At 38.9% G+C, this 18,171-nt stretch overlaps 1 protein-coding gene across 1 annotated transcript in view; it reads left to right on the top strand.

The window, feature by feature from the left end:
- LOC102378922 (syntaxin-binding protein 5) overlaps positions 1-18,171 on the top strand; it is a gene marked incomplete at its 5' end in the record, with an annotated part of 87,912 nt that overhangs the window by 45,023 nt on the left and 24,718 nt on the right. Inside the window, 4 exons of the mRNA XM_014527344.2 lie at positions 708-767; positions 863-910; positions 13,983-14,033; positions 16,360-16,599. Coding sequence (XP_014382830.1) covers positions 708-767; positions 863-910; positions 13,983-14,033; positions 16,360-16,599 — 399 coding nt within the window. The remainder of the gene's footprint in view (positions 1-707; positions 768-862; positions 911-13,982; positions 14,034-16,359; positions 16,600-18,171) is intronic.

Genomic DNA, 18,171 nt, shown 5'->3' with positions numbered 1-18,171 from the left:
GACGTTTTACAAGTTGGCTTTTCCAGATGGTTTCTAAAAATTAATTTGCATTAGTAGAAAGTCTTTATTTTTTGTATATGAGTTACTCCGTGGAAAAAAAAAATATCAAATAATGGTACTTTCATTAAAAGTCAAAGAGAGAGAAATTAATAGAAAAGGTAAGGTTGGGAATTTTAAAATTAGGTAAGATAGAAACAGTTTGTGACTGGAGTACCCAGGAATTGTAGTTAGTGCTGGCTTTGGAATCCTGTAAAGTATATGCCTAGAGCTGCTCAAGGTGACTTTGAAACTACAGCGTGCCTATACACAGGCAGTGAGGCAGCTACGATGCGCTGTAATTATGATTAATTGAGTCTGCTGGAGCATGGTATTTACCATGCTCCAGCGGACTCTAGCGTCATGTGTATCAGCGTCCCTGCTGTGGAAAACAGTGTTCAAGCTTTAGTTAAAGCACCCCCACTAACATTTTTCAGCACGGGGACACTGATACTCGTGATGCTCCAGGCACTTTTAATTAGGGTGGCTCTCAGAGCTACTCTAATTAAAGCGCCCCCCCCAACCCCACACACACAAACACTCCCAATTTATGTAATAAACTATAACTATATACTAAAATGTATACTGTTTCTGTCAAAATGTGTTGTATGTTTCTTGCTTTGTGAATGTGTATTTTGCATGTCCATTACTTTCTGTCTTCACTCGTATAGGTTCGGGTTCTCCAAACAATTCTGATGATGATCAAAAAATGAATAATTTTATAGAAAAGGGTACAGTATTTTCATTTAATCAACATTATTTCTTTTGTTCATTTCATCCTTTCATACACTTAGATTGACCTTTTGTATTAAAATATTATTTACAGTGAAGACCAAAAGCAGAAAGTTTTCCAAGATGGTAGCCAATGACATAGGTAGGAACTAGAAAAATTCTGCTTTGTTCCTAATCCAGTGCCTTATTCTGTGCAATGCTAACCAAACAGTTAGTTATTAATTTATTCCGTATGCTAACTGATAATTCTTTGGGCTGCTTTCTGCACTAAATATTTTGGGCCACGATAATTTTAAGCAAATATCAAGATAATTCAAATTTTCATTCTTTAATTTACATGATATGCACTTTCCTATTTATTTTTTTCTGGGTAGGGGTTTCTATTTTACTCTGAAATATTAGAAGGATTCAATCTATGCATAGTTGCAACATAATTCCGATACACTTATCAAAATACAATACATCTTTAAGTATTTTCTGATTCATTTTCTATTACACACATTAGTAAGGCTTTTCCCGTATTACAGTTTCAAAGTTAAAGGTAGTATTGCATTCTGCTTAACAGAAAAGGTTTTGTCTGGTTATTTACAACTATGGTCATTATCTTTACCATACCCCAGAATTACATGAGCTAGTTCTGAGGATCACCTTACTCTGTCTATCTATACATTGGGTTTTTTATTTTAAATGAATTGCAAATTGATGAACAACAATGTTTTGGAATATGTTGCATGCAGTTGAGCCCTTTTATGGTCAGAGTGGAAATTCAGTGGATTAATAACACATGGTTAGTAAGGAAATAAGGCAAAGTGGTGTGTGGTTAATTCTGGGGAAAGGTCTTTCATTTTTCTAACTGGAATGTGGCTATGTCTAAACTTTAATTTTAACATCTTTATATTACCAATTTGTTTTTGGTTTATCTACACTGATGTCTGTTTGCCTTAGGATTTAGTTACATAGCTTGAAAATACTTAATCATGATTCAGTAGATTTAATCTGTGGTATTATGCATGTGCCTTGAAAATATAGTACGTTTCATAGAAAGAATAACTAATAGCCCAGTTGTAATTTACCAAAGACAAAATGATATAGTGGTGTGGTTTTTAACTCCATAGTGTATTATTCTGTGTCAAAAAGTATGCATATGAGTGCTAGCTGCCTGGAGTAGGTGCCGTTTACAGTGTCTGACCATTAGGTAGTGGAGGAGCAAAGGGCTACCTAAGAGATTAAACTGACCAGTGGAGTTGAATGCAAGATTTGTACAGAGGTGTAATTTACTACAATAGCCCATAGTTTCTCCTAACTTTGAAGGTTAACTAACTTTACACTGGCATGGAGTGACTTGCATTGATGGAAGGCTGTTTCATATGTCCATTCTACTTTTTTGATGGAGTGAATCCATTTTATTCTGTAGTCAAATGAAAGCGTGCTTCAGAATAGAATACATGACGACATAACATATCTGACAGAAACTTTGGTAGCTAGTTTGGAAGCTAGACATTTTCTAGATCCTTTTCATATAGTGGTTATCTACCACATTGCACTGAGAACAAAAGGTGGCGGCTGAAACATTTAATGCTTGCTTCCTAGTGAATTGCTGGCTAGTGTAGTTTAACAAGTAGCAAATCCACCTAGGTTGCTCTCTTGTAATTGTATTACATGCCAAAAATTCTGACCGCTTTATATGCTGTAATCTGTATTTTATGCCATAGGTACTACTTTAGATTTTGGGTTTTTTTGATTAATCTGTAAGCACGTAGTCCATTGAATAAGTCTTAAAAATTAAACTTGGGATAACTGGATTTATACTGGCTGTGCCTCTCGCTTGCTTTTTTTTCATACCTTTGGGAAGTAATCTTGACTTTTTTTTTTTTTTTTTTTTTTTTTTTTTTTTTTTTTTTTTTTTTTTTACACTTCAATGCAATGAAGAGGAATCAACAAATATTGGCAATTCAGTAGTTAAGGAGGAAATACCAAACTCAAACCTTGTGCAAGGTTAGGGATAGGAAAGACAGGTCTTGACTGAACAGTTGTCTGAAGTAATAAACGCATAACATAATAGGCTACCTCTGTTCTGATTATCTGAGCACTGAAATGCAAAGAATATTGAAGTCAGGCCTACCACTGTGTCTCAAACCTATCTCAGAAGTTTGCAAAGCTTTCCAAAAACAAAATCGTTAGAGCCAATGCTCTCCATATTTTGGTAAATAGACATTTTTTTTAGTAACAAGAAAGCAAGCTTGGCTTCTAGTTAAATGTCTATAATTGCCAACTGAAGAGTTTTTTTTCTTAAGTGTACTCTTCTTTAATTAAAAATAAACTGTATTATATTATACAGGCATTACTTTTTCGTAGCTAGTTGTTTACCAGGCTGTCTCAACTGTTTAATTAGACTTTAGTGTTTAACTCTCAAGATAGTAATAGTCTTAATAAAACAAACCAGCCATAATTTTACAGAGCTGTTGACATCTACAGAATTGTTGAAATTATTGGTTTCCCCCCATTCTCCTGGGAGTAGCCCTGGTTTGGCAGCTATGGTGAGAGATCCCTAAAAGTTTCAGGGCAGAAGGGGGTCTTCATCTCCCAGGAAGCCCCCTTAGCCCCCAAGCCATGGGGGCTAATTGGGCCAAGCAGCAAAGGTGACAGGGCAGCCTAACACAACCTTTACCCTGGGAATCAAGAACTTTAAACAGCTCTCAAGCTTGTCAGTGAGCCTGTCCAGTTTGCAAGCCCTTGAAAGACCTGGGGACACTGAGGAGCTGTGGAACAGCCCCCTGCCTGCGAAACATGCCATTTTAGCAACTCCTGTCCTCTAGCCAAGGGGCTCTGAACATCTAGCCATCCCCAGCGCTCAATTTTTTGTTGTTGTTGTTGCATTACAATATTTCTAGCGTTACAAGAATGTGAGGAGGGGGCCAAAGAGAGAGAGCATTAGGAAGCAGTGTAGTTTTCATTCATAGTGTTTTTTAGGGGCTATGGGTAGTCAGATATTGGACCAATGATTTTATTCCATGGTAATTCATTGAATCACGAATTCAGCTAAAGAACTAGAAATTTCATCTGTTGTCATCCCTTTTATTTGCTGCTGTTAATTAGATTAGATTGTTTTCTTTAAAGGTTTAAATTTAAACCTTATTCAGTTGAACCTGAATAAACAATGGGTACCTGCCATTTATAGAAAAAGAGATTTTTGTATATTGCCATGTATACATTATATTTATGTTATGCATTATACTTAGCATGTTTGCTTCCTCACTATTTCTGAATTTCAATTAGCACCCTAATCTTTTCCTTATGTTTTGCTGCATGCCTCTCTTGGTTTTTTTGTCTGTTGATAATGAGTGCATGTTTTTTTGCACTTCATTTTTTCAGAGTGTATAATATTAAGTTACACATGGATTGAGGTATTGAATTCCATAAAATATTTATTATTTATTCTAGCTAATTTAATTCCCTTAAATTTTAAAACCAAATACATTTTCCTTAATTGATTGTATGTACAGGTAGAGCTTGACACACAGTAAGGATGTAGTTTATTTCATTACCACACCAGGAATACTGTTCAAAAATAGGTTTCTACTTCTGTTTTCAGCTGTGAAGGACTTCGCCTCTTAGGGTATGGACAGATGTAACAGTTATACCAGTATCAAATAATACTGACAGAATACTCCATTGTAACTGCACCATGTCTCTGTTACTATAGCAGCATAAGTGTAGAAGAACTTGGAGGGTGTGGACAAACATAACAGTCAAACCATTCCAAGTATGTCATTGATTGGGAACCAGTTCACAGCTATCCTGTTTTAGAAGCATCTGCAAATACCCTGCCATGGATTCCAAGTAGAACAGTAACATTTTAGGTATTGCAGTGCTGTTGAACCACCACCAGGGGGTGCATCAGATTACCCAGTCCAGAGTGCCTGATTGAGAGTGCCTAGGTAGGAGGGGAAGAGGCTGTCTAGACCCCTGATTCTGGGTTCTCAAAAGCTGGGTGGTCTGGGGCCCTCAGAGTTTTGTGGTGTATAAATTGGCTTGTATGTCTAAACACGTGCAGCTTAAACAACATTTAATAAGGTTCAAGTGTTATGTCCGTCTGCGACTTGTCTGTGTTTTTGTTCAGGGTTAAAGATACTACAGTTTAACTCGCTTATGACTATTATGAGCATATTCACAAATGACAGTTGCAACATACCAGCTGATGGACACTCCCCTTTTCTCTTTTAAAATGGTTGCTAGAGTATTGTGTGTCCACAGCCTTGGAGAGAGACTGTTCTTGGGTACTGTGTAAGGATGAAAGTACTAACAGTACTATTTTTTGGCCTACACAGCTATTTTCACAGGAGGCTATTAATTGTCATCATATTCAGTGACCTGTCACTGCCATTCCATGTTTATCAAATACCACCATGTTTATATCAGTCTTTGTTTTGGTTTTAGTTTGAAATCCCATAGGATTTTGTATCCTTTCTTATTTGGATATGATCAGAGATATTGAAGTAAGGACACTAAAGCCCTTCAGCAGTTACGGTTTTATACATTTAGCTAATTCCTTTGTTTTCTTTTGATCAGTTATAGTTGAGCCTTCATTTGAATTACTTGAGAGAGTAACTTTGGAGTAATCATAAGAGTTGTTCATTTATAACTGTATTTGTGTTAAATGGAGCTCAGAATATTTATATGACTTACTATTTCTGCAAACTGCTATAGGAAAAAATTTGAGCATGCTGGTGGGGAAAAATTCTGTGGTGCGGGATAGCAAGTATTTGATACCATATATCATCAGTCCACAACAGTGCAGGGCAGAGTTAGAAGTGTGTGCCAAATGTAGTTGAAGTTACAATAGGAAAATAAAATTAGACTTTTTAATCTCTCAGACTGAATTTTGGCCAGAATATAATTATTTTTAAAGAAGTGTCCTGTAATCCAGCTGTTACAGAAAAATCTAAGATGCTTTAGGGTATGGACAAATCTACATTGTAGCCACTTTTTAAAAGGTAGGGAGCTGCTGCTCAGAAGTGCACAGCAGCTGTTAAAATCTCACTGTTAGGTCTGTGTGATTGTGTAGCAATACAGGTGAGCTAAATTTAATCTAATTTTGATCCTGAATGAAGCAGGGTTAAAGTTAGAGTGGTTTTGCTACACATACACGGAATCATGCGGATTTAACAAGTTCATTTTAACTGCTTTTATTGATATCTTTTGATATCAGTACAATTGTTAAATCTGTGTATGCCCTTAATAATAATAAACTTACAAATTAAGGAAACGAAACAAGCAGGTTTCTCTATGGAATTATACTCCTGCACCTAGAATTATACTCTCCTGTGACCAAAGATTGCATCATAGTAGGACCATAAGAAAATAGGGCCAGAAGGGACCTCGTGAGGTCATATAGTTCAGTCTCTACTTAAGGCAGGATCATCCCTGACTAAACTATCCCAGTCAAGTGTCTGCCTAATCTGCCCTTGAAAATGTCCAGGGATGCAGATTCCATAATTTCTTGAGGTAGCCTGTTCCAAGGGCCTAACTGCTGTCAGAGGCTAGGGGCAGACAATCAAAAAGTCTGAGCCTGAACTGGTTCAGTCTTCACAGGTTAATCTAACCTGGCTAGACTAAATCAGTTGGTTACCGCACAGACATCCCAGAAAGGCGGGCACATGCTTGCAGTGGCTCAGGCTAGAGGCCGGGGCGTGCCAAAGCAGCCCTCCCTTTCCTTCTAGAGTGCTGAGCTGATGCGGGGGTGTGGCCAGGCCCCAGCAGGACTCTCTGATTATGGAGGGGTTTCCCCCTTCTGACCAGCCCAGCAAAGAATTGATAGCACAGTGTTTATCACCCCTAACTCAGTGTTTATCACCCCATTAAGAAAACAACAGAGGGACATTACCAGTTACCTGTTGATTCTCCCTTTGTCCTGTCTGCCACAGCATGGACCATAACCAGTATGTGGTCTGCTAGCTAATGCTGTGTGTCTGTGTAAGGCAGAGGGGGCAGGGCAATCCCTGCTTAGCAGGGGGAAGCCAAGCAGATGTCTGCAATCTCTGCTGAGCTCCAGCCAGGGAGCAGAGAGGAGAGGCCAGCCTTGCTGTGAAGCAGAGAGCCCCACCCAGCCCAGAGAGCATGCTGGGATGCTGGAGGAGTCTGGTTTATCTTAAGCCAGCAAGGGGTCTTGGACAAACGTTGCATGAACCAGTTTGACCCAAATCGGTTAAGTCTGATACTACATTTAACCAGGTTTATCTCAAACCAGTTTCAGCCATTTTCAAACTGGTTTATGTGCACTGAACATCTGTTCTGTTAGAGATTTAAACCAGTGTCTGATCACTTAAATCAGTTTGTGTAATGTCTGTCCCTAGCGATAGAGTTCTTCCCATCACCAACCTAAGTTTCCTTTGCTGCAGTTAGAGGCCATTGCTCCTAATTCTGTCTCCTACAGCCTCAGAGAAGTCTTATCTCTATCCTTTTTACAGTCATCTTTCAGTTACTAGAAGACTTATCAAAATCCTTCCTCAGTCTTTTCTTCTCCAAACTAAATGTTCCTAATTCTTTCCATCTTTTCTCCTAAGTCACATTTTTCAGGCCTCTAATCATATCTGTTGCTCTCTACTGGACTCTAATTTTTCCAGACTGTTCTTAAATTAGGCTCAAAACTGGAGACAGTACTCCAGGTGAGGCCTCAACAGTGCAGAATAGAGCAGCAGAATCGCTTCTTTGGATTTGCAAGTGACACTACTGTTAATACATTTTACAGTGCTGGTGATTTTAACCAAATCTAAACATTGCATTTGTACATTCAGTAGGGCTGTGCGAAACACAATCATTTCATTTCGATGTCCATTTCACCATTTCAAAGAGACAGTGTTTTATCATTTTGTTTAATTTTGAAGCATTGTCCCATTTTGTTTGCCGAAGCTATTTCGACTTGTTTCAATGTTTTGCCCGTAGGTTATAATGGGGAATCATGAAAATGTCTAAAATGTTGTCATTTGTTGCCTGATTCAGATGCAAATTGCAGGGATGGTAGCCACTTCTGCGGGCATGAAACCTGCCGAGTTTCAAGGAGATAGGTGCAGAGGTTTCTCAAAAACTGCACTTCAGTGTTTTCAAAGCAAAATTTGCTGGCAGCAGCAGCCTCCTGTCATCCAGTGCAGATCTGGGGGGTCGCACCCCTGGGAGGGCTGCAGGGCTGTGCTGGACTCCTCCCTGGGTCGTGGGCCCCCAGATCAGTGCCAAGTGACAGGAGGCTGCTGCTGCCACGTGGGATTGGCACTGGGCGCAGCCTATGTCTAGCACCAGAGTCCATTAAGCTCAGCCCAGTGTTGGGAGGTGGCATGCAATGCTGGCTCTTCCCGCCTCCCACTGCCAGGCTGCACTTTGAGCAGCTCTACAGTCCCATGGAGCTCACCCTAGTGGTGGGAGACGGAGCGTAGCCCCCTGTCATCCAGCACCTCCCACCACTGGGCTGAGCTCCATGGGGCTGGCGGAGCTGATCAAAGTGCAGCCTGGCGGTGGGAGGTGGGGATAGCCGGCTAGGGCTGCGCTTCCCACTAGGCTAAACTGTATGGGGCTGTGGAGCCACTCGGAGCACAGCCCTGGCTCTCCCCTGCCTCCCACCACCAGGCTGCTTCGAAACTTAAAACATTTCAAAACTTTCGAGAAGTTTCGAGTGCCCTCATTTCATTTCAAAGCTGTTTCAGTGTTTTTTGTTTTATTTCGATTTCTCTATTTTGAGCTCAAAACGCATCGAAACAGCTTTGAAATGAAACACTTGGCAAAATTTCGCACAGCCCTAATGTACATCACTATTTCACTCAAAACTGGTTTCACTAACAAGTGTCACTATTAGAAAATTTTTCTTGATGCTTAGTGTTCTGTTCTCCCTGCTTTTAATATGATGTTGAGTCTTTTAGATAATTTCAACACCTATTTTTTTAGAATATTTGAGAAACCAAATTGTCGGTTCCACACATTTTTCAATATGCCAAGTAAACTTGGCAAATAAGAACTCTTTGATTTTTAATACTGAAAATTTATAAGAAGCGAATTAAGTTTCCAAATTTAATAACTTCTCCTTTAAAATAATAAAAGTAAGGAGTGCTCCTGAAGGTTTTTTTAAATGAAGGTTTAGTTGTACTAGTTTAAAAGGGAGACAAAAGTTAAGATTGATCAATGTTATAGCAGCAACTCTCCGAAGAGAAACTGAGCATCTCTGAGGCATAGATCCAGCCTACTGACCTGGGGCTTTGTTGGCATTTGGCAACTGTGGGGCCTTACCTGCCTCTAACCCCAGGTGGGTCCTTCCAACACACAGCCAGAAAAGTTGCCTACCCCTGTTATAGATCAGGGGTCAGCAGCATTTTTGGTTGAAGTGCCAAAACAACCCCAACCCTGACCCATGCCTCAACTTAGTGTGCCAGGGACAGACTGTTGGGGAGCCTCAAGGGACTCGATCCTCATTGCTGGACAGCAGGGGGAGGAGCTGGGGTTGCGTTGCCACAGCCCTTTCCCTGCCCTATGCCCCAAGGCACATGTGCAGTTGCCACTGTCACAGAGCCAGACCAGGGCTCCAGTGCCCAGTGCAGCTGTTTGAAGCCTCCTGGCTGTCTGCCACAACCAGCCCAGGCTTTGGACAGCTGCAGCAGGTGGCGGGCAGGGTGCAAACAGCTGCGCTGGGCTCTGAAGCTCTGGCACCAAGTCCATGGTGGCTGCATGGACACCTTTGGGTGGACAGTAGGGGAGGGGCTGGGGTTGCACAACCCCGGACCCACCCCTGCCATCCGCCCAGAGGTGCATTTGCCGCTGCTACCACGGAGCGCAACTGGGGCTCCGGAGCTGGTTGCAGCTGTTTGCAGCCTCTCAGCTGCAGCCAGCCTGGGCTCTGGGCAGCCGTTGCCAGCCACAGAGTCCAGGCTGCTCACAGCAGGGCTTCCAACCTTCCGGCTAGCTGCTGCAAGCAGCCTGGACCAGCTGTGGCGTGCTGAGCGAAAAGGCCTTGCCTGCATGCCAGGGTTTTCCCACCCTTCTGATGGATCATTGTAGATGGCTCAACAGATCTAGTACTTCTCATAGTATATAAAACATATGTGAGGTGGGAGTTACTGACATCCCTGTTTTCTGTTTGGCTGAATAAATACTAATGGCAGAACAGTGAGAGATCTAGGTTAAAAATGTAACAGCTAGTGAAAAATAAGAAAATATTGCTGTTTTCTCCTAAACTAAAACGTTGATGTATTTTTCTGTCTATGCACAAGATGGCGCTAGTTCTATTTAAAAAGTAATACTTTTAAACAACTTTTCTTGCTTCCACATTAATCACTCTATTGAAATGTTTTGTACAGAATTTTGAAATTATTTTTGAAAATCACCTGTGACTTCTGCATCAGTTATGATATCTGTAGCAGTTCTTTTAACTGTAATGTTTTATCTTCTTGCAGTAATAATAATAATAATAAAAACTAAACTTCAGTTTAGTGTTTCCAAACCAGCAAGTTTTTTTTCTTTTATGTCCAGCAGAGTTGTCTTAAAACTTTTATGATGCATTGGCCAGAACTCTAGCCAAATTTGAGTGTGTGTTTTTTCTTAAAGAAGGATATGAATATTAATATCCAAGACTAACTCATGTACTCCATTTCTTCTGTGAATTGTATCTTCCCTTGTGTTTCAGAATTCACATGCCTAGAGTTGACAGGTTTTCACATCTTTGGAGTATTGAAAATAAATGTTACAAGAGTAGGAGCAATTTTATGCAGACTAAAAGTTGTGAAAAACTGAAAATTATGTAAATAATTTTGCTTGCTTAATGTGAATTTTCTTTTTAAGATATAAAGGCTAAGATGCTGATTACCAGATCACACAGGGAGCCCAAGAAATAAGATTATGGTTATGAACCTACAATTGATATATCCAAAAGCTACTTAACAGACTTATTTCAGAATAAACATAAATCATTGCCTCACAGAACTTTTATTTATAGTCTGTAGACAAAAAACTGGGTGGAAGGGGAAATATTAACTGTACTCCCCAAATTACTAGAATCACTGTAGTGATACTTAAGACCCTGTACTGGAATACTGTTCATTTTTCTTGAATGGATAAGGTATTCTGAAGGCTAAGTGGTATTGTATCTTAAAAGTAAAAATAACTTTTAAAGACACATACTTTTATTGTATGTGTAAAAAAAATAAAAAAAATAAAAAAAATGAACCTTTATATTATTTCAGTTAAAATGACAGTTTGAAAACAAGTTAGCTCTTTCTAGCAAAGGGCAGCTGAATGGTTTCTATCCTTTTTATGGTCTGAAACAGGGCTGTCCATTTTCTGAGCAACCACTACATGGGCTGTGGAACCCCTGCAATGCCACCAGTGCTTGCCCTTTACTGCAGGCTGTTCCCCATCATCCCCATGGATGGTGGTAGGAAGCTGGAGAAAGGGAGTGAGGCTGGAGATCCCAGTGGCAACAGCTAGAACAGTGGTGGGTGGTAGCTTGCGTGCTGCAGTTTAAACTCCCATGAACAATAAGTTGGATAGCCCTGGGTGGAAACACAGAAGTACCTCTCAATTATAAATTCATTTTTAGTATCCTTTTTAGTTATGAAAGTATTGAGATTGAGTAAATGACTCTATTGAAGCTGAGTGAGGAAATGATTTACCCCAAAAGCTACTCATGAAGCTTGGATTAATACCCACGTCTAATCAGTCACAATCCTGTGCCAAAGTTATAATAAAATCTTTCCTCCCCTAATCAGGAAAGAAATAACAGATTGTTAATTGTACTAGTGACCAACCTTTATAAATTGAGTGTTGTAGTTTGCTGCTTTTTAAATAGCTTAGTTTAATTATTTTTTTCTTTAATGAATACCATATTTACTTACTTACACCTTTTTTCTAGAAGTTAGACTCACAAATTCAGGTGCATGCTCTTAGTGAGGAAACCAGTTTCCACACCCGAATGGAAACGTGAGGATGCTGGAATGGGCAGGGCAGGCTTCTCCAGCTTCATGGAGAAGGGGCAGCATCTGCTGCTCAGCCAAAAACTAGGTATTTAACCCTGTCACTGCTGCTGCTGAATTGGCAGCTTTTGGCTGAGCAGGAAGGGGTGACCAGTTTAATTCTGTTCCAGGAGGCCAGAATTCATCCATGAATCTTCATCCTTGCTTCACCAGCAAGGTTCATGTCTTATTTGGGGGCACCCGGTATGTGAGAAAATATGGCATTATGCCATGATAGTGATGAATTTAACTACACTTCTGCACTGACAGTTCTGAGGAGTATTAAAATGATGCTATATCTTTGTAAGTCCTTAACAGAATGTTTTTAATGTCTTAGCTTTCTTGTTCTTGATTTTGATGATGTTAACAGTTAGCTTATCTAGAAAGATACCATTAATGTAACTAAGGATGTGGGCAAGCTGGGTACCAGTTCTATATGCCAATTAAGATGCAGACACTGGAATGGGGAGTCCTAGTTGCAGCAACAACAGCAGCAGCCTGTGTTTGAGGTGCCTACACCACAGCAGCAGCTGGTGTGTGAGGAGGTTAGGCTCTGGCTCAGCCTTTTCCCCCTGTCACTCTGCAGCGCTCAGCACCACCCATTGTCCAGGTGCCAGAATTTCTCATTATACCTTGGAAAGTACCTCTTTGTTGAAAGAGACATATTATATAAAATATATGGAATTGCAAGTCCTTGTGTTGCTTTGTGCTTATAGTTTTACAATCTTTAATGTAACTGGTTAGTGCATGCTTGCTTAATTACTGTACATATGAAGACAGCATGTGAATGACTGAGGATTTGGATGGTCTACCTGTCATAAATGGGTCTATGTTTTTACTGGCATCTTAATTTTGTATCTTGTTCCCCTTTATATTTATAGTATAGCATTCATTGTAACTTCTGCTGTTAAGTTCAGTCAATCACACTGTCCCAATTACAACATGACTTGTTTTATTAAAAAAAAAAAGTAGGTTTGGATTTTTAATATCCGAAAAAACTTTTTACAAAGACTGACTTGTCTTGAACAAAGTACACTGTAATAAAATGGTGATATTAAATGATGCTATGCTTCTATTGGAAAAACATGCTGTTTAAAAGAAACCTATAAACAATTGTTTTCTAAACTTCTTTTTAGTAACTCAGTCACTTTTGCAATGGCATTTAATTGCAGACATCCCTTATAATTCATATAAATCTTTGCTGGGAAAAATTTATCTGGGAAGACAAGTAGTTTAGTGAATCTCTCTCTCTCTCTCTCTCCTTCTAGGACTTGTTTAGCTGATAAAATATATTGTAATGTGTTGAACTACAGTGCTGATCACTTGGAATTTTTTTTCCACAAGGGGGAAATAAATATTTCACTTATGTCTGTTAGAATTCAAGAGCATCAAATGTCTTAAATGGTCTAAAATAAACTGCATCTATTATAATGAACTGAAATGTTTGAAATTAATAAATATAATATATGGTATATGTTTTTACATAGTTATGTGCAATATTCAGAATTGCACAGTGGTCTTCCCTGTAATAAAGCTATCAAGATTTTTACCATTTTTTACTTAAGAAAATGTTGTATATATTAATATGCAGTCAGTTTCATGACTGATGTTTCTTTCATGAATAAATTTCTTATAGCTTCTGTGTTTTCCATAAGAATGAGGTTGACATTTCAGGGAATTTAAGATAGCAGACTTTGGACTTGTGGAGAGGGAGTATATTTAAATATTAGGGTGCTATAACTATAACTTTTATCTCCTTCCTTTTATAATTTAAATACATCAGCTGTGATCAAATCAAGGAAGAGCAGAAATTCTAGAAGTACCATTTGTCTACACTGTGCTTCATGAAAACTGTTTTAGTTGCTAGGAATCTTATATTCTTTCCTCCCACCTGACATTTAATATTGAATTTGTGACTTAGTAAATGCATCAAGCTTTGTGTAGTTTTAGATGAGAAAGTTAGGTTGGCACAAGTAGCAAAGTTTAACTTAGGAATTCAGTCCTTTGCTCCCTCCAAAATTTTGAAGTCTTGGATATGGGGACTTTGAGTGAAGATCAACTCTAATGGAAATCCTACGAAATACAGACAGCATTCGAATAACTGCAAATTGGATGTAATAAATAGTGAAATAGCAAATGCTTGTGGGGGGAAAACAAAAAGAAATAAACCTCTGTTAATAAAGGCTAGTAAATAATTTCTTTTTTTTTAAAGATTTTTTTTTTTTCCAGCAAAGATGTCCAGAAAGCTAAGTTTGCCGACTGAGTTGAAGCCTGATTTAGGTAAGTTATAAAAATAGAGGCAGACTTATTGCAGCTGTACATTAGTGTCAGTAAAGTGTCTTATAGTATGAGTTATAAATTTTAGGAAGAGCCTGACCCACAGGTGCGTCACTGAACTTTTAAATTCTGTTTGTAAAAAGAAAAAAGAAATTATTTAATCCTTTATGTTCTTCTAAAACCATACTCCTATGATGCAAGTTACCTGTGCAGAATTTTACTTGCCCTGTTGTTTGGGGCTAATTCATTTTTCTAACAGGTGAACTGGTGTTATAAGGTAAGAATGCAGAATTTTTGTCACAATTTTAATAGGGCTTCTGTAAACCTTGCATCAGTGATGCTAGATCATAAACAGAAGTCTATTACAAAAAAAATGATGCAACTATTAAGAAACTTGCCTAATTTTCTAATATTTTTATGGTAAGACAAGAAGGTGTCTGGAACTGGAATTTTCATCTTGAAAGCAGATAAAGCTGGACATAGTTTTACATACATTGAGTTAATTAGGCCTACCAACTGTGTAAAGCAAAGTCAAGCCATGTGCAGGATGAGGGAACAAGTATATAAGAAAATAACTCATTTTTCTTGAAACCAGCATACAGGCATTTTTCATAGTAATCACTCTGGTTATAGAAGTCTTCATGTTAACTTTAAGAATCTGTTGATTTTATTTTGCATTGTTCAAGCAGCAAAAAATAAATGTATTTTTAATGCATTAAATTACAGCTTGCTTGAACAATGGAAATATAGAACTAGAAAGGACTTCAGAATTATCTTGTCCATTAATCTACACCAGTATTTCTCAACTGGGGTGTCATAAGATCCTTTTAAGTTGTGCTGCAGTGTGCCATGCAACATTAGTGCATTAAATATGCAAAATACAACCTAATTTACAAGATAACCCAAGATTTCTGAAACAGATCTGTAGTGTCGAAAACATTGTGGTCATTTTGAGTTGTTTGCAACAGAAAAGTTGCTCTATTTTTCCATGTTCAAAAACTGAGTGAAAGCTAAGAACGGGCATTTTCTGAGAGGTGCTTTGAGTCTAACCAACAAAGCAGGGCCTTGAATCTAAATAAATTGAGAACCACCACTCTAAACTGTGGCAGGATCAAGTGAATCTTGACCATCCCCCATAGATATTTTGTCTAATTCTTTAAACCTCCAGCGAAGATTTTGAACCATCCCTCAACAGTTGGTTTCAATGTTTCACTACTCTTTCAGTTGGGAAGTTTTTCCTAATATCCATTCTAAATCATCTTTTCTGCAAACTATACTAATTCATTTTTTGTCTTTCCAGCAGTGACCATGGAAAGTGGTTGATCACCACCTTCTTTATAACAGCCTTTTACATAATGAAACGCTTATTTTCACATCTGTGAAGTTGTGTAGAAATGTAGATATTTATACACGAGGTCCTGAAAGTTTTAATCCTCAACCCAGCTAGCATATAGAGTTGCCAGTTCCTTCCATGGGCCCACGAGGGCTTGAAAATGGCATAACCCAGGCTAAAACAAAATCGTAGTGTAATTTATGCCATTTACTAACAAACTTGGATATATTTTTCTAATAAGTATTAGGAAGCACAAACTGAAAAAATTATTGTAGAAGGAAATCTAAAATGTTGTGACTTGTCTGGTACAGCACCATTTATTGCTGATAACTATATTAAGATACGGTTATAGGCTAAATTTTCATGATGATGTCCTGTTAAAAAGTTGCACTGTAACTTGATTGAGTGACTTAAAAAAAAAAAAAAAAAAGTCCAGTTATTTTGAGTCATTGTGACAAAGCTTCTACATGGATGTGTGTTTGCGAGTGAGGAGTGTTCTCATGATGGCTTTCTCTAGCACTTCAACTCACAAGAGGCATGCCCATGTTCTATCCTGTTGCCCGTGGTTTTTAAACTGATCCGTCAATTAAGACTGTAATCATCTGGGAGTCTTGGATCAAAGTAGGGCACCATACTGCTCTCTTGTCTAATTTTTTCTTAAAAGGGTTCCTATTGTTTGATAAAAGACTAACTATTGTCATATGTCCAAATTAATGCATGAACTTATGCAGTGATCTTCCAGGGTAGTTGTACAGTAGTGCACTCTGAAATGAAAGGAATAATTGTTGTAATTAGAATAAAGAAGATGGGGGGTGGGGGAGTGATGTCAGAGGCTATGAGGAAAATAATTAAGGGAGGAAATGTAATGAGATAAAATCAGGGGGAAAAATCATTGGAGTGTAAATTAATACATATTTGATTTTGAAAACCTGTCTTTACAAAGCACAGCCTAAAAAAGTTCTAACTGTAGATTGTTTTAATATTTTTCCATTTCAGACGTCAAAGACAACTCCTTCAGTAGATCCCGGAGTTCCAGTGTAACTAGTATCGATAAAGAAACCCGAGAAGCAATTTCAGCTCTTCATTTTTGTGAAACTTTTACACGCAAATCTGATACGTCACCTTCTCCATGTTTATGGGTTGGGACTACCCTGGGTACAGTACTAGTCATTGCACTGAACCTACCCCCAGGAGGAGAGCAAAGACTTATTCAGCCAGTAATTGTTTCTCCCAGTGGTAAGTACAAGACAGATGGACTGACTACCATGGATGGCATGTTGCATCATTATTCTTGAATGATTTTTAATGTAGTTTTGGTTTCTTTCAATTATGGATTCATCTTGTATATCGGGGTGCTCAACTTCCTGCCCCCCACAAAGCCATGGTATCTGATCCACGGGTACCTCCAAAGGGCAGAAAACTTGGCAGTGGGGAGCAGTAGAACCTCTGCATAGCTGGCTCCAGCCTCACCTGAGCTATTGCCCACACAGTGAGATCAGGGCCAGGTCTGCCCCCTACCCATCCAGATCAGGCTCAGTTGCTCACTCCCATCATCCACACATCTGAATCAGGGCTGCTTTGCCCCACTCCTGCATACACCCAGATTGGGGCTGGGCTGCTGCCCCCAGGACCTGTGCTTCTGGATTGAGGCCAGTCCTCTTCACCTCCCCCCACTTTTTGCAGCACAGCCAGATTGGAGCCTTGTCCAGATCAGGACCCTGGCAAGCCTGCTTTTCTAAATAGGGTTGGCATGCATTGGCTATTAAACTGTAGCTAGTAGCTCTTCTAACATGATCGTAGTAACAATGTTCATACTCAGCAGCACTTCATAATATATGATAGGTCACAGGCTCAATAGAATGTTAAGTCGCTAGGTTTTGGTCTGCACTACAAAGTTTTGCTGGCACAACTGCATTTGCTAGGATGTGAAAAAATGCTAGCTGCATCCACATCAAGGATTTGTTATGCTGGCAGAAGGCTTCTGTTGGCTCAGCTTCTGCATCTGGAGATGATGCAACTATGTTGACAGGAAAACCTGTTCTGCTGGCATATATTGTTTCCAGTAGGGGGGATATTTGGGCAGCATAGTTATCAGCAGCAGAGTTATAAGCTCTAGGTCGACAGCAAATTTTGTCCTAAACTTGAAAAAGAAATTTGTTCTGGACAAATTTTACATGTAAACATCAAATCTAAATGTGTTTCATTTTATGCAAAAAGAAATAGAACAGCAAGTGCCTACCTTGGGTTTGATACATGCAGGAGAAAGCAATTTGATGAAATAATAGTGGATAAGAATCATGTTCGCCCCCCACCCCCAACACTTTTTTCTTTAATCCCCTTTTTGCTACTTAGATCCAGCAATGAAAAATGCCAGAGCCCGCTCATTTATACCTGAGCATGCCTGTTTCAGAGTCGAACATAGTGCATGGCACAGTTTATTGATGCTGTTGACATTAATTCCTATGGGAAAAGAATGAAAAATCGTATTTTTAACATTTAATTTTAATGTGAATGTTTTCCAGTTTGGTTCTCTTAAAAGTATTTGCTTATTTCCATTGGAGTCAATGCATTGTTTGTACCCACATGAAGTTAACTCTGTACTCAGGAGCTTCGCTGTATCATAGCCTAACATTAAGGCAAGTCTGAGTTCTGTTGTAGAAGAAATAGAAGTTTTTGTTTGGTTCTCTTATGCGTCTCTCTCAAGAAAATTAGGAGGTAGTTTTAAAAATAGTTTAAGAGAATTACCTTCAATTGGGGGTTTTCAACCTTTTTGGTCCGTGTACCTCTGGTGGCCAGTTGAGAAGCAGG

This window comes from Alligator sinensis, unplaced genomic scaffold (assembly GCF_000455745.1).
Source record: "Alligator sinensis unplaced genomic scaffold, ASM45574v1 scaffold1173_2, whole genome shotgun sequence".
Classification (NCBI taxonomy): domain Eukaryota; kingdom Metazoa; phylum Chordata; order Crocodylia; family Alligatoridae; genus Alligator; species Alligator sinensis.
This window is presented reverse-complemented; position numbering and strand designations above follow the sequence as displayed.